At 37.8% G+C, this 17,060-nt stretch overlaps 2 protein-coding genes across 2 annotated transcripts in view; both read right to left on the bottom strand.

Annotated features, from left to right (window-relative positions):
• LOC144649997 (uncharacterized) overlaps positions 1-17,060 on the bottom strand; it is an 82,532-nt gene that overhangs the window by 49,065 nt on the left and 16,407 nt on the right. The window lies entirely within an intron of this gene.
• LOC144652717 (uncharacterized) lies at positions 1,480-15,155 on the bottom strand. The gene is made up of 14 exons (XM_078512766.1): positions 15,047-15,155; positions 14,345-14,401; positions 13,707-13,850; positions 12,353-12,598; positions 11,965-12,006; positions 11,390-11,533; positions 9,716-9,961; positions 8,666-8,707; positions 7,566-7,709; positions 6,044-6,289; positions 5,258-5,296; positions 3,734-3,877; positions 2,715-2,963; positions 1,480-1,586 (listed from the first exon to the last, which is right to left on the bottom strand). Exons 1-14 carry the CDS (start codon positions 15,141-15,143, stop codon positions 1,549-1,551), a joined length of 1,878 nt encoding a protein of 625 aa, XP_078368892.1. The 5' UTR covers positions 15,144-15,155; the 3' UTR covers positions 1,480-1,548.

The raw sequence follows: 17,060 nt of genomic DNA on the forward strand, positions 1-17,060 counted from the left end.
ACTTTAAATTTTGTGAAGCATATAACATTTATGACTGTTTCGTTTTCATCCATAATCATCCACGATGCCCCTAGCTTGCTATAAGCATTTTAAATTAAACTCCCGAACACAAACCTCTAACCAATTTTAACCGGCTTACGAAAACCGCGCAATCTGTATCACTATGCCATACGGCATTAGACTCATGTCACCCTTGGTGACCTATTTTTTATCATTACTGTAAGAACCCAGTTAAATGCAGCGCATGCGTAGTTAGCCAAAAAATTTCGATTGAATGCTTTAGTGCCATTTTCGAAAAAGCGCATATTTCTCAATTACCACTCATGAGAATTTCATAAAATCTGACAGGAAGATACTTGAGGAAACAAGTAAGTGGACTATCGCAAAACAGTTGAAATTTATCAAAAAAAATTGTGGATAATCGAGTTATCCTTCAACAGAGGATAGCTAAGAGCCTTTCTGTATGTTAAAGTACTGTTAACATGCGAGAATTGTTACAAGTTTGTTCCAGGCAAATAATGAAGGAAATCTAAAGATTAAGTTTTCTGCAAATGTACAAAACTCGGTTTAAAAGGTATGTTAATATCCATTCATGTTGCAATGGCAACGACACACACGTCAATTAAACTGTAAGATTACCGAAGTTCATCCTTTAAACTTATGTCTTGTCAACTCTGGGGACCCAGGGATTAACGGTTTTAGAAAAATGGCAAATGCGGCACAAGTATTAAAAACTGTGTTCAGCCACCATAAGACGGACACGAATGTTAGTTTTCATGAGGTTTGGAGAGTTCAACAGATGCCTGAAGTTTTTGTAAAAGGCAGTTAATATTTCGGGGTTAACGTAATTAACGGTATAAAAGTTGCATTTGAAAACACGTTTCTGGCTTCAAAGCATGAATATTCAGTACACTCTTCAAATCAAGGTCTGTTATTAGAGCAGAGTATCTGTAAATGTTTCACAGGTAAATGATTTTTTATAGCTCTTGGTGAATATTGCACGATACGGTCTGGCCAGGTGGGGGTTTCAGTCTTGTCACCAACCAAACATAAAATCGAGTAGAACAAGCACCGCTCCCGGCCCAGTGCGAGGTTAAAAAGCAACTATTCCACCTATCGCCTATAAAATACAAAAATTGGCCGTAAAAAATTGTATGGATTTTGAACCGTGTTTCAAGGTCCATAACTTCGTCTCTGTTCATCCTAAAAGCATCAAACTTGCTTGAAATTTGAATCTCGCCCCGCTTCCCTGCGCAATTTCGAAACGCGGCCAATTTAGTTCCACGTGCGATCAAGACAAAACAAAAGACAAGACAAGACAAAACAGAACATCTATATGATGAATGCCTTTTTATTAATCTATCTATTTCCTCGATAACTACATTTGAGTACCGTGTTTCAATTTACCAAACTATATATACTAAATATATGTTAATCTAGCTATTGAATGCATGTGCTGACAACACTGCACTCTAGCTACTGACAGCAGGTCATGCTGAAATACGCCAAACCCATGCACCTTTGTTGCAGTTTTGCATGTCACATGCATCACAAGTTATAATACTCCTTGGCCATCTGGGAAAACTCTGTAAGAGATCATGAAAACTGAAGTTTAGATCAGTTTGTAAGAAGCCATTATATTCTCTGTTAACACATTTATGTAGCATCTGGTAGTCTTTTTTTCTACACACAAAGGCATGCTCGGAAGAGGTCTAAACGGCTAAACTCTTTCTACCATCCTAAAACAAATTCCTACAAATACTAGCTAGTTTGGGCACTGTACTCTGTTAGCTCCACTTTTTCCACTCTTTTAACGAGAACTTAGGAATGTACAGTAGTTTTTTTTTTCATGTAAAAAAGGGGAATTAATTTGCACAACACGTGTACAGCCATCGCATTTACTCGTTGGATTTTTTTATTGCTTTTTAGCTCAAAAATAATAAAACATTCAAAAGAGCAAATGCAACGGCTACACGCGTATATTGCAAATACAACCGAGAGCTTTACGAAGGTCTGCATCTTGTTGTTGCTAGTTTGTTGTGTTTAAATTTTGTAAAACTTTGTTGATTCTTCAACGTTTTGGGTTCATTTACGAAAAATGTCGCCATGCTATGTTTTCGATTGAAATTTTGATTTGTTGATTTTGTTCCAAGTGGCACGATTCAAGTACCCGCACTTTTAACACAAGTCCAGGAGCCAAATTTGATCCCAGTTTTTTCGTTTCATTTTTGATGGAGAAAGAAACAAGGCCCTGAGTAACACCATGGTGTCGCAACTAAACGTTGACATTCCATTTTTGTACGTATTGCCTGCCTATCGTTTATGTCACGTGTTTAGAAGTTTATTAGCGACCTCTTGGTTGTCGCCATGTTGTGAATAAACGGTTGGTTTTCACGAATAGCGAAGCGCGCGAGGTCTAAAAATAGAATGCAAATGAATATAACCACCACGAGGCTTACAAACATCCGCTTGTCTAAGAGAAATAGAAGGAATCTAGGCGAAGTTTTCGTTTATAAAGTGTTTAGGAACACTGCGTTAGAAAGTGTGGGAAAATCGTCCACCATTTCGGTTGTTTTTCTGAGTCTTGTCTGAGTCGCGACGTCACTCGCGCGCTTCGCTATTTACAGTACTTGTTTTGGTTATATTGGGCATTTTAGGCGACACATGGTTGAATTCTGCTTTAGTCCAAACTACTTCACATGCTCACTCCATACCTGGATAAGTGGCTTTTCCATCACAGTTGAGATCAGCTTCACCGATCAAGGCATCGATGTCGTCCTCTGATAAGTGCCTATCATAAAACACCTTGGCTACGAGGGACAGTTCATCGTTACTTATGAAGCCGTCGCCATTTAGGTCAAGCACTTTGAAGTTGTGCTTTATATCGTCTTCGTCGGTAAATGGGTGTTTGATTTCACTGTACATGAACTGTTCAAATTCAGAATAGTTCACAACTCTATCCCCTGGAAGGAAATGAAATGAACAATGCTTAACGAACTTGACAAAAACTGGGCAGGCAGTATATGTAAGAAGTGAACAGAAAAGACTCAAATTTAGTCCACTCTGAATCTGAAAACAAATTTCCTTTGTCTTCATTTGTCAATTATTTATTATTTATTTGTATCTATCCACGCAAATTCCCCTAGAAATGATTGACTATAAACTTGGATGTAGAAAACAATAAAGGGGCCGAGCTGGTGTGTTCAATGTGGGTTATATTAGCACATTTGCACTCATAGTCTTTGTTTTAAATGTAACAAGTCTTAATTTAGCTAAGTACCAATTTCTGTCCTAATCTTGTGAGCGGTGGAGGGGGGGGGGGGGGAGGGAGGGAGACGGGGGGATGTTGGGAGTTGGAGGGGAAATCGCATCTTGCAGTCCAAATGTTACCCAGCCTATTGTTTTCCCAATTTTCCAAATCACAGTCCCAGGACTATTGTTTATTTGTTTCATGATGCTAAATCCTAGTGACCCGAATTCCCTTTTCCCAGTGCAAATTTGCCCAAACTGCAGTTCCCATTTTACCGCTTCAGGCCCCTTTAAGTTTTTTTGAACGTCACAAAAATTTAAAAGATTATTTAAAGGAGAAAAATAATTTTTTTTTAAAATTTTTTTTTTTTAATTTTAAAAATTGTGTAATTTATAGCGGTATAGACTTTGCACTAGTGTGAGACAAATTCATGTTATCCCGAGATACAGAAGGTGATTTATCAGAGGAAATAATTTGTGTTACCATTGTCATCCATTGCTGTGACAACAGTCTTAAGATCGTCGGCTGACAGCGTCTTTCCAGATTTGTTCATAACGCTTTTGAGCTCCTCCAGTGTAATATTCCCATCAAAATTTTCGTCAAACGCATAGAAGGTTTCTATTATTTCTAAAAAGATACAATTAATAAACGTATAAGCTTTCTCTTTTTTGACATTTAAGTGTGTAGTATTGCTAGTATTGCTGTACAGTTGTAAGTGGCTTGCTTTATTTTAACGACAACATAGGGTTAGCAGTGAAAAATACATTAATGACGAGGAGAAAAATACAACGATACTTCAATTGTATTTTTTTTTAGTTTAGTGCGCATGACACCTAGAAGCACTGTCGGGAACTATTAACCTCGACAATAACACCTGGTTTTCAGTTTGAAAAACACGTTTCGGATGTGCTACAATACACTCTTTTTATTTTATAAGAATATTGCTTTTCCGACCGGGGCTGAATATTCTTATTTTTCCTCCGATTTTTGGCTGAAAATATTCTTCTGAACAATCTTAGATAATACCGTTTGACATTTCTGTTTTAGCATGTATCGGGTTATCAATTACAAGTGTTTGGTGTCCAGATCTGTATTGGTTATATTATACACATGTACCATTGCTTTTTTTTTGCAGCCAGCAAGATCAAGATGTCGCGTCAGACGACACTTGGCCGTTTTGTTTTTAACAATAGTAAATTATTTTCTCTTGGTTTTAAACAAAGCATTCCACACATAGATACAATGACGGAAATGAAAGTCGATTTTGTTTCAACTCAAAAACATATTTAATTGTATTGTATTTACAAATTTTCAACTCAAAATTATATTCTTTTCAAAATCTCAACCTCGGGTTTATTATTAAAATATTCTTAAAAATTCGAAAATTTTAGGCTCGATATTCTTATAAACTAGACTCTTATAAAATAAAACTGAAGAGTGTACTACAGACTATGATCTGTTTCTGTGTCGTGTACCCAGGAGACCTAAGCGAAATAGAACTATACACCTGTTTCACTGGTTTCTTACTGTAGATAGGCTTACGCTGCGAGAATTTTTACTGAATTATTTGTACTGTACATCGAAGAACTAGATAATAACGACCGTGTCTCGAAGAAAACCCTCACCTACGCACCACGCAAGCTAGAAGACCTCACTGAAAAGGCCGCTTTACAGCACGGTGTTTACGATTTGTCGATTTGGCCCAGATTTGATAGGAAAATAAGTGCGCAGATCAAAGTTGGCCCGATTTTTTAAGATCTGTTGCAATGGTACAGATTTTAGAAATCGAGCCGATTTTAAACTTGCAATTTAAATAAGGCAAAGAAGGTCGGGCCAACGAGTCGCAGCGTGTAAATTTGGGAACTCTACATTGAACTCACACAAGACCGCTCCCGCTGGAGAGAGACTGTAGAGGCCTTATGCGTCAATGGCGCGATAAGGATCGATGATGATGACATTGAACTCAATCCATTATAAGACATTAACAAACATTTCCAGATGACATACCTCCAATCTGTTCTTGTTTATTGATCATCTTGGCAAACTCTGTAAGAGAGCATAAAAAATTAAATTAAGTTCCGTCTGTGAACAACCATTACATTCGCTGTCATCTTCCATATAGTGACTCTTCCGATCCCACTGACTCAAGATCGAATTGGAATTAAGTAGTGTTGGTTTTTGTGTCATCATCAACATCCTCCTCCTCCTCCTCCTCCTCCTCCTCCTCCTTATCATCATCATCATCATCATCATCATCATCATCATCATCATCATCATCATCATCATCATCATCATCATCAACAACAACAACAACAAACAACAACAACCATTTTGTAAAACTATTGTTGGCATTCTTCAACGTTATTGGCTCGTTTACGAAAAGTGTCGCCACCTTTTGGTTTTGATAGACATTTTGATGATTTCAGTTACAAGTGGGACCAGAAGCCAAATTTGATCCCAGGGATTTTTCCATTACTTTTTGTCATGAAAGAAGAGAAAGGGCCACGGCTGATTTCAATCATAGCCTAAACTTCTATACACGGTCTTAAAAAATAAATTGCTATATTTAGAGAGGAAGCCACATCAGCTCTAGCTGGTTTTCGTGCGGGTCCTCAATCCAAGACGAACTAGAATTTAAAAAAGTTGGTTTTTCAGGAGAGAGGAAAACCGGAGATCTCGGAGATAAACCCTCGAAGCAAGGACGAGGACCGACAACAAACTCAACCCACATATGACACCAGGTCGGAATCGAACCCGGGATTCATTGGTGATAGGCGAGCGCTCTTTCTATACCTTGAGAAGTGGCTTTCCCATCAGAGTTCGAATCGACCTCATCGAATATGTCATCGATTTCTTTTTTTGTGAAGTTCTTTTTATCAATCACATTCATTACCAGGGCCAGTTCAGAGCTTATGATGAATCCATCGCCATTGAGGTCATACGTTTTGAAGTGTTTCTCGATGTCGTCATCAGTATTCGGCAGTTTGATTTGACTGGACCGGTAATCTTGAAATTCTATAAACTCCACTTTTCCATTTCCTAGAAGGAAATTAAACGGAGAACGATTAAAAAACGAAACAAGGGCTGCACCGTATGAATTCAATGGAAACAGGAACGATTTTAATTCTACACATAAACCGAAACTGAATCTGAACAAAAGTATTTTTCCTTATTTTTGTTTGTGAATTATTTCCGCTCTCGTCCAAGAAAAACCCCCAGCAATAACCTACTATTAACGAGGATATAAAGAAAACTAAAAGCACCCTATCTGAAGGTTTATATCCGTAAAAGTTAAATTATTATTATAAGTAAATCTAAAAATTTTAATAAGTAAAAACCAAATTTAGAGGCTCTTGACTTTAGCTTAAAACAGGCACTCAGCCCCACAACACTGCTAGAAGAGAAGTATCGAGCTTTAGATTTGTAGCAAAGACCAGCAGGATACCGACTCACTACACCAAATGTTAATTCCTCCCGCCCCACCACAACATAAAAGTAAAGTCTGTGTCCGAGCCAGAGGCAACAGCCAGAGCTTATCCCCCGTAGCATTAAGCGACAGGAGTATGCACCCCCGGGGCGCCCGGGGTACCCCCCAGTTCGCCCCTTTCATGGGAGGAGAGTTCACGGTCGAGCGCGCTAACCATTAGGCCACCGCGCCTCCCCCCACCACAACATAGAAGCTACTATATGTTCATGTTTAGTCGCCACTATTAGCGAACTTAACTTACAAATTATTCCACCACAAAATCAGAATGTAGAGGCTCTTCTCCATAAAAAAGGCCTTTTTTAACTACTTCTCCTACATCCCACCACCACATAGAAGAGCTTGAGTCAGCATGCAGGCAAATTCCTTCCCCATGGGTTTTTTTTTTTTTGTCTCATTCCAAAATAAAATATATAAAAGCCTAAGAAAATACGCGAGACTTGTGCTCTGACTTTGCATGTTTTTTTGACGTAATTTTCTCAAACTCTTTAATAATTCATCTAGTTAAAACAAAGGAATCCTCGGTTTGAATTTTTTATTCTCTTTTTTTCCCCTTTAAAATTTTTTTTTTTTTAAAAAAAAAAAAATAAAAAAAAAAAAAAAAAAAAAATTTTGAACGTCAGGAAAAAATGCCCATTATTGTAACGCGGTTACCGTAAAGCGTAAAACCAAAGATTATATTTAATTTCCTCTAAACGTTTATGTTGGGCTTGAAAGTTTTGATGGCTAACGGTTAAGTTACTAGTAGATTGAAAGTCTTAGTGGTAGAGTTATACAGATTCATGTCATCCAGACATAAGAAGGATGATTTCTGAAGATAGTTTGTATTACCATTTATGTCCATTGCTGTGATTACAGTTTTAAGCTCGTCGGTTGACAGCGCCTTTCCAGATTTCTTCATTACTCTTTCGAGCTCCTCCATTGTAATTATGCCATTCCAATTTTCGTCAAGCCTAGCGAAGGACCCCGCTATTTCTAAAAGGTAAGAGTACACGTATTAGCTTACTCTGACTTATTTAGTATTTTAGTGTGTAGTATCGCCGTATAATTTTAACAGTCTGGCTGAAGTTTTGCAAGCCAATATCTGAGGTCAACAATGAAAAAAAAAATAACAATGAAAAAATGTAAAACGATCGGGACAACTATGAACTATTTTTTATGTTTTGTTTTTGCAGAAAACCTAGGAGCATTGGAACTTTAAACGTTTTTTTCTGTTGTACAAATACACACACTTGCGCTACGGGGATTTTTTTTTGCTCCACAGCGAAGGGTTGAATAAAATGTCTTGCAGTACTGTTCAAAAAATTGAGTGCATTTCGATTTAACAATTTACTGGGTCGAAAACTGATGTGTAAATAACAGCAAAAAGGGAAACGCAAATTTGAAGTCTGAAAAAAACGTGCATGTTATTCTTGAAGAAAATCCTCAGATATGCAATCATTCCACACGATTGAGGAATTCTACAGTGAACTCAATGCACAGTTTTTTTTATTCATGCTTAGCGTGACTGTACATTGGGCGATCAAGCTTGTTCAGTAGAAGTATTCACTTCGCTGATTAGTTTGTTTATTAGTACATGTAGAATTCGAGGACTACTTTAGAACAAAAAGACTACAAATGCTTGGCCAACAAGACTATAATTGATTTCGTAACATAAAAAGGTTGTATTGTAAGTAATTATCCAGTAAGTGATGTAGGTATTTCCCGTAACAATTTTTTTTTTTTTTTTTTTTTTTTTTTGAGCAAAAAATGCCCAGCGTACCGTGAGTGGACAGGATAATAAATGTGAGTGATCCATATGAAAAATCTTTAGTGCTCGTTTAACCAACAATTGGGTAACAACAAATTACAGCTCATCTGGAGCAGGAAAATATCAAAACAGCTGCTGTTTTTTGTTTGCTCAAACGTTTCTTGATGACATTATGACATACCTTCATACTGTTCTCTCCTTGTCTTGAGCATCGAGACAATCTCTGTAAGAGATAATGAAATACGAGTTAAAGTCTGGCTGTAAGCAACCATTACATTCTCTACTTATCGTATCCCTATACATTGGATTTTTTTTTGGGGGGGGGGAGGGGGTGGGATTGGGCAATACTAGTGTTCCATATACATTAATTATACAGTCAACTCTTGCCTTGCGGACACCCCGCTATTGCGGACACTCGCTATTACGGACAAAATCCAGATCCCCGGCGAAAGAGGTTTGACTGGAAATGCCTCCCGCTATTACGGACTATTACGTTTATTAACGACGCCCCGGGTGTCTTGGTTTTTTTTCTGCTTCTCATTATAAACGTCGGGTCGACGTTTTCAACTTTGATAGTGTTACTTGGAAGAGAATCTTTTATTAAAAGCCATTGATTATGGTTTGTTCACATTTTGGAGAATGAATATATTACACCCTCTCTTTTGTCATTCAAAGGTTATTGCTCAGTTCTAGAATAGTGGAATAATTAATTAGAGGACTTCTCGTGAGACACCCTCTTTAAAGAGGTTTGACTGTATCTGTGAGTCAAAAGTTTTACAGTAATTTTTACCCTACACACAAACGCATGTTTTAAGGGGTCCTTTGCTTCTGCTACAGTGAAATATCCACACTATCCAATTGGTATTTTATAGTAATTGTTTGTGAAAGATTGTCCAATTTAGAAATTAAAAATGCAAGCTGAAACTTGTCTTGATCTATTCTGCAAGCTTAAAAATGATCGATTCCCTCGCAATAAAGGATTGTAACTAAACCTTATATCTTCGACACTGTGCTGGGTTTCAAATTTTGTACAACTATTGTTTGTATTCGACGTGATTGGCTCTTTTGTGAAATATGTCTTCATCTGGTGTTTTCGATTAACGTTTTGATTGAATGATTTTGTTTCAAGTGAGCAGGTCAGGGCCTTTTCCATTCCTTACGTAGGAAGAGACAAATCCCTGGGAACGTGGTTGAGATAAACCGTAGTCCAAACCTGTACACGTGGCCATACCTTGAAAAGTGACTTTTCTATCATGATTCACATCAGCCTCATCGTACATGTCATGTATCTCTTCCCTTGTGTAGTTCTTGTGACCAAACACCTTCATTACCAGGGACAGTTCACAGATTTTGATAATGCCATCGCCATTAAGGTCAAAAGTTTTGAAGTATTCCTTCATGTCTTTTTCAGTACTTTTGATTTTTATTTGACTGTCCCGGTACTTTTGAAATTCAGCTAAGTCTATGTTTCCATCCCCTAGAAGGAAATGCAACGGAAAACGCTTTTTCAATAATTAACTTAACAAGGACTAGGCGATATAAACAAAATAAAAACAGAAACGACTCTTAATTCGACACTTTAAAAAAGGAACTGAATCGTAAAATAATATTTTATTTCTTCCTCCATCCAAAAATACCCCTAGAACCATCAACTACAAACACGGGTAAAAAGGGAAAAAGGGGGCCCTCCTTGAGTGTGTTGTAGATTATTTGCTTTGGTCAAACTAAAAACAATAAGCTAACTTTAAACTACTAAATGTACCAAAAAATAAACTTAGGGGATTTGCTATCTAACGATGCATTCCTTTGGGATTATTTGGAACCGGATCGATGATTCAAGATCACTCGGATCATGATGCTTTTATAAGGAACCGAGGAATTGCTTTCTTTGATGCACTATAATTTGAGTGATCTTCGATCAATGATTCTGCTCGGAATCATCCATAAAAACATACCCTAAGTTATAACAGCTACCCCACACCTCCACACTGCTAGCAGAGTCGTTTCGATCTTTAGATATCTAAGAACTGTCATCAGGGTACCACTCCAGCCCTACTAATGGCAATACCTCCCACACCACCTCAAAAAAGACTTCTCTTTGTTTACTTCCGGTCGCCACTTCTAGCTAGCCTAACTTGAGTTTTTCTTCCACCAGAAAATCGAAATATTGAGGCCCTTCTCCATGAAATAATGCCTTTTGTTGCTCAAATGTATGAAGACTGTATGAAGTTACATGCTCAATCTCGCCACTACACAATTCCTCTGGAGCTATCACTATGTGGGTGATTCCCCTCTCCATTACAGTCCCATCAAAAAATATAAGACCGCCGGCTCTCATTACGCATGTAAATGTTATCAGAGTGACGAGGATTGGGGAGTGGATAATTAACCATTTTCCACGAGCGCGTGTTGGATGTGAGATGGTAAATAGCCAAACTGAAAAAGCGCGTAGCGCCGAGTTGGCTTTAACGATCCTATATCCAACAAGCGCGAGTGGAATAATTGTTTTATTAAAAACGCCCAAAGAATTGCAATATTTGAGCTCCCCAGCTGTTTTTATTGACGCGTATCGGCTACCATACTAGTGGCCAATGGTATATGAGCTCAAATACTATTGCCTTTTAACCAATCAAAACGCAGGAATTGCAATATACCATTGCTAGTTTTTAATAATAAGATACATGTATGTATGTAATGTATGTATCATATACAGTGACTGCGAAGGTTTAGAAGAAAGATTCCATTTCCATGCATGCATTTCCTTCAGAATTTTGGCTTTTTTTTTTTTTATTTACCCCTTCCTTTTTTTTATAAATTATCCCCTTTTTTTTTTTTTTTTTATTATATTTTTTTTTTTTTTCTTCTTTTTTAAAAGGGGGCAAATTCTGGCGATAGTTTGTATTACCATCTTTGTCCATTGCTGTGATCACAGTGTTTAGCTCGTCGGCTGACACCATCTTTCCAGATTTCTTCAATCCTTTTTCCAGCTCCTTCAATGTAACCTTCTCATCCCAATCTTCATCAAACTTCTCGAAGGATTCTTTTATTTCTAGAAAGTTAAAATACAGGTATAAGCTTAATCTTTTTTCAAGATTATCACACAATTTTGAAAGGAACTCTACAGCAAACTCATGCATCATACACAGGTTTTATGCGCGCTTAGCTTATAGCGATCAAACCTGTTCGGCACTGAGATATATTCACTTCGTTAATTGTTTTTTCATAAGTGGAAGTCGAAAAAACAAAACTAGCAGAGCTTGGCTATCAAGACTATAATTGTTTGTTTTTCTTTTTTTACATAAAAATAAGGAAGGCAAAATTGCGGTCTAATCATTCAACCTGGAGTAGGAAAATAACAAATTGTGTCTAGTACTTATTCCATATCTCAACAGCTGCTGTTTTGTGTTTACTTAAACCATAGTTAACAGAGGGAAATATTTCCCTGAATGAACTATGCTTAAACGTTTCTAGATGACATACCTTCAGCCTGTTGATTCAGGTGATTTACAGTAATTTCCATTTCTGTAAGAGATCACGAAAACTCAGTTAAGCTTAGTTTGTGAGCAGCCATTAACAGTAGCCTTGGATGCAGAATAGGATGGAGGGGGGGGGGGGGGGGGGCAATGATCAGATACAAACACAAAATTGGTCCTTTTACTAAAAAAAGGTCCCCAGTTTTTTTGCTATTAATCAAGGTTTCCATTGGTTGACGTTGTTGCAACCCAGTTCAACTACCCGCTTTGTGAAGAAAATACCACGAGCCAAATCTGAGCATTCATTCATTCTTTTTAGTCGTGAAGAAGAAAGACACAAGGCCCTGGAAGCGTGATTAGTTTAACCGTTGTTTAAACCTCTTGACATGTCATACCTTTATAAATGATTTTCCCATCAAAATTCACTTCTATCTCAGCGAGCATGTTCTCGAGTACTTCCTTTGTAAAGTTGTTTTTACTGAACACCTTCAGTACCAGACCCAATTCATAGCTTATAATGGCGCCGTCGCCGTTAAGGTCATACGCATCGAAGTAGCGCTTTATCTCTCTCTCAGTAACTGGGTTTTTCAGTAGAATGGCCATGTAATCTTCAAATTCAAAAAAGTCTACTACTCCATGCTCTAAAAGGAAATAAAATATAGTATTATGTCTTTATAAACGTAACAATGACTGGGCAGTATGAATAAAAGAGAAATGAAAACGACTGTAATTTGATATTCTTTATGACTTAGAACTGATTCCGAAAAAGTATTGGGAAAAAAAGGGGGGGGGGGGGGACCATAGTTGGAGGGGATTTCACCGGAAGCTGGTAAAGACTTTCGAAACAAGCTACATAAAACCATTTATTTTTGCAAAATAAATATCCTTTCCTTCGTCCAAAAACTTCCCCTTGGAATCACCCACCGTTAACATGGATGTAAAAAACATAAAGGTGACCTATTAGTGTGTTGTAGATTATATTGTTATTAAACTGAGAACTAAATATATCAGAGATCAAACTAAGCGGCTCTGTCATCTAAATTACAGCAGCCACCCCACTCCACGAAGCAATAGTTCAAATTCAAATATTGTATATAGTTTCTGTAAAGCTTTAAAGGAAAACACCATCTCTAGAATTTCATGCCTAACAATTTAGTAAGTAATAGTGTGGTAGTCTTAGTGGTAGAGTAGCTTAGAGTGGTTATACCATAGTTAATAGAGGGAAATGGTTAGGAAGCCCGTGCGGCCAATGCGTGCGTTTTTTGCCTGTAAAGTGCTCACATCACTTTTTAATCCTTATATAATAAAAATATTACTGTGTGGCACTTAATTTTTACGTATTCCAATATATTTGCGAAACAAATCGTTGACATTAGTGAATCCTCGACATTTTACCCTCGACCTTCGACATTTTACTCTCGACCCTCGACATTTTACTCTCGACCCTCGACATTTTACCCTCGACCCTCGACAAAAACCTCACTCCACAAAACCTTACAACACACAATGGGCGGTTACGTGTGTTTATTCAACTGACCAAAAGAAACATTGCGATGACGTACTTCAGGCAAAGTGTATCAGCGTAAAAGATGTGCAGGGTCGTGGACCTTCCAACATAAATCTTGGGCACTTTATTTGCTTCTTTGATGTTTGCCGGGCTTCCTAACCATTTCTTTTCATTGACTATGTTCAAATTCATGTCATCTTGACATAAAAAAGCTAATTTCTATAAGAGATAGTTTGTATTACCATTGCCGTTCATTACTCTGATCATCGTTTTGAGGTCGTCGGTTGAGAGCACCTTTCCAGATTTCTTCATAACTCTTTCGAGCTCCCCCATTGTAATATTCCTATCGCCATTTTCGTCAAACTTCTTGAAGGTTTTTTCGATCACTAAAAAGTTAAAATAGACGTGTAAGCTTACTATTTTTTAACACTTCTCAATCCTCATCTTAATTAGGAATTCGACAGTGAACTTAATACACAGGTTTTATGCGCGCTTAGCTTGCAGCGATCTAGCTTGTTTGGTGGAAATTTTCACTTCGGTTACTGTTTTGTTCATTACTGAAGTCGAGGACCATTTAAGTGCAAAAAATTTAAACAAGACTAAAGAAGCTTGGTCAATAAGGCTATAATTGTTTTTATAATATTATTTTTTTTTCTTAACATAAAAAGGGAGCCAAAAATTCCCAGTGCACGTTTGCGGTCTTGATACCAAAAAATGCAAGTGGCCAGGGTGAAAAATATCTAGCACTCGTCCAATCAGATTGCAGTTGATTCAGTTCATCTTTACAGCGCACGGATTGGAACAGAAAAAGAAGAAATGAAACTTATTTCTCGTGACAGCAGATGTTGTGGGTTTATTTAAACGTCTTTCGATGACATACTTTGTAACTTGGCGCTGCTCAATTTCCACTGTCTCCTCTTGATCATCTGGGCAAACTCTATAAGAGATCATGGCAATTATTCAGATCAGTCTGTTAGCAACCATTACATTCCTTGTTACGGTAGCCTTGTACTCTGGGACAAGGAAAGGGGAAGGGGAGAGGAGAGCCACTGATCACATAAATTTATGTAGTAGCTCTGACTTACAACAGTTTTTCCCTACACACAAGGGCGTACTCTTAGGGGGCCTTCGCAAATCCGATACTTGGCGTAGAATTGCTTTGACTATTTATTTGACGTTTCAGAAATTCCTACCCAAACCATCCAGAGACACCAAGTAAACAATTTAGGATCGAAACTAACCCCTTAAAATCGGAAATTAAAATTCTACTGAGAGAGGGCTGTCGCATCTTTCCGGCTGAACTTTGCTACATTTCCAAATTAATTGAAAAACTTCTGTTTGCTTTTTTCAACCTTGTTTGACTCGTTTCGTTATCTTTTGTTTTTGGTTAAAGGTAGGATTGGTTGATTTTGTTCCCAGTGGCCCTGCTATAGTAGCCGCACTATAAAGGCAAGACCTCAGAAGACAAATTTGTTCCCAGGACCTTTTCCAACGTTTATTGACGGAGGAAGTTTAAGAGACAAAGGCCCTGGGAGCGTGGCTGAGTTCTGACGGTAGCCCAAACCTCTTTACATAGTCATACCTTTTAAGGTGCCTTTCCCATCAGAATTCATATCACCCTTAGCGAGCATGTCATCGATTTCTTTCTTTGTGTAATTTCCTTCAAAAAACACCTTCATTACCAGGGCCAGTTCAGAGCTTATAACGAAGCCATCGCCATTAATGTCATACGTTTTGAAGTCTTCCTCTACGGCGGCATCAGTAACTGGGTTTTCTTTGTATTGACTGGACACGTAGTATTCAAATTCATCAAAGTCCACTTTTCCATTCCCTGGAAAGAGATGAAATAAATAATGGTTAATGACATAACAAGGACTGGGCAATGTGAATAAAACAGAATCTGAACGACTCTTATTCGGCACTCGGAGCTGCATTTGAAAAAACATCACATCGTTTGGCAATGATTTCTTCCATCGTCCTAGAATATGTCCCCAGCAATAAACGACTATTAACATGGCTATAATTGGTATGTTATACATTATATTTCTATACTGGTAAGTCAACTATTTAAAAAAAGTAAATCTAAAAATATAAAGAAAGGAGAAAATTAAACTTCGAGGGTCTGCTATCTACTGAATAACAGGCAACCCACCCCACTGCCCTGCTAACAGGATAGCTTCAATCTTTAGATCTATCTGCCCCACCACAAAATGTAAGCTACTCTCTCAGTTAGGTTTAGTGGCAATTAATTTTATAACTCTTATCAATTCCATGGCTAAAGATTTAGTATTTAATCGTGTGGTTGTCTCAGTGGTATCGTAATACAAATTCATGTCTTCTCGAGAGAAGAAAGGTGATCTTTGAAGGTAGTTTGTATTACCATTGTCATCCAACTTTGTGATCACAGTTTTAAGCTCGTCGGCTGATAGTATCTTTCCAGATTTCTTCAATACCCTTCCGATCTCCCCCATTGTAATATTTCCATCGCCATTTTCGTCAAACTTCTTGAAGAAATCTTTTATATCTGACAAGTTACAAGAGACGTATTAGCTTACTCTTATAACATAGAGGACAACATTACTGCATTCTGTTTGGCTTAGATAGAGGACATATTTCGTTATTCAGTGATTTCCTTACGGACAAATTACTCTGAAGGTTTCCTAAGATCAAGATTCCAGAGTTGACCCAAGCTAAGCCTTCGAAGATGACTCAAGACATCCGGAGATTACTGAGGATGTCTCGAGGACTGCCGAGGGTATTGAAAGACTTCCGAAGATTTCCGAAGATGTCCCGAATACTTCCAAAGTAAAGAAAGATGGCCCGGAGAGTTCCGAAGTTGACCCGATAAGTTTCGAAGAAGATCTAAAGGTTGACCCGAGTATTTTAGAAGAGTTCCAAAGATCACCCCGAAGACTTGAGGAGATTTTCGATAATATGGCGACGAATTCCTTTTAACGATTTTGCAAAATGCCCTCGTTGCTACGCAACTCGGTTGCAAATTTCTCAAAACATGGGCGATATTTATCCTTAATTTTATTCGGCTCCATGCGATTATCTATTCTTATTTGACAATTACCACTTAATTTATAAACAATTCTACCTGAATTCTATAGTAAAAAATATTGTGGAAGCCAAGGATTACTAAAGAACAAAACGTGACCAAGACTAAGCAATTACAACTGGTTTTCCACTGACATAAAAATGAAGCCAAAAATGCCCAGCGCACGTGAGAGGTCTGGAAAAAAATGTGAGTAATCCAGATGGAAAATCTCGCGAGTGCTCGTTTAACCAACGAATTCCTTTTGAGTCTCGATTCTGTACTTATTCCCCTGATAGCTTCTTTTTTGTGTTTACTTAAACGTTTTCTAGATGACATACATTTCAGCTGTTCTCTCAGTTCCATGACTGTCTCGACAAACTCTGTAAGAGATCATGAAAATTGAAATTAAGATCAATTTGTAAGCAACCATTAATAGTAGCCTTTTAAAGTTGGGTGGAGGAGGGGGGAGGGGAGCGTAGTTTAGTGGGTGGGTACGATGGAGAGTATCTGTGCATGTGCGGAGTCAAACGCGTTACATAAGTTTTTCTCAACACAC

This window comes from Oculina patagonica, chromosome 4, assembly GCF_052425735.1.
Source record: "Oculina patagonica isolate OP01 chromosome 4, crgOcupat, whole genome shotgun sequence".
Classification (NCBI taxonomy): domain Eukaryota; kingdom Metazoa; phylum Cnidaria; class Anthozoa; order Scleractinia; family Oculinidae; genus Oculina; species Oculina patagonica.

What these genes read in the sequence shown, in the direction of transcription:
- LOC144652717 (XM_078512766.1), bottom strand. Translation starts at nt 15,143, where the DNA reads ATGAAGGTGTTTTTTGAAGGAAATTACACAAAGAAAGAAATCGATGAC. An exon ending in TGGGAAAGGCACCTTAAAAG is followed by an intron (nt 14,402 to 15,046) that starts GTATGACTATGT and finishes GATCTCTTATAG; the next exon opens with AGTTTGCCCAGATGATCAAG. An exon ending in CACAGCAATGGACAAAGATG is followed by an intron (nt 9,962 to 11,389) that starts GTAATACAAACT and finishes ATTTCCTTCTAG; the next exon opens with GGGATGGAAACATAGACTTA.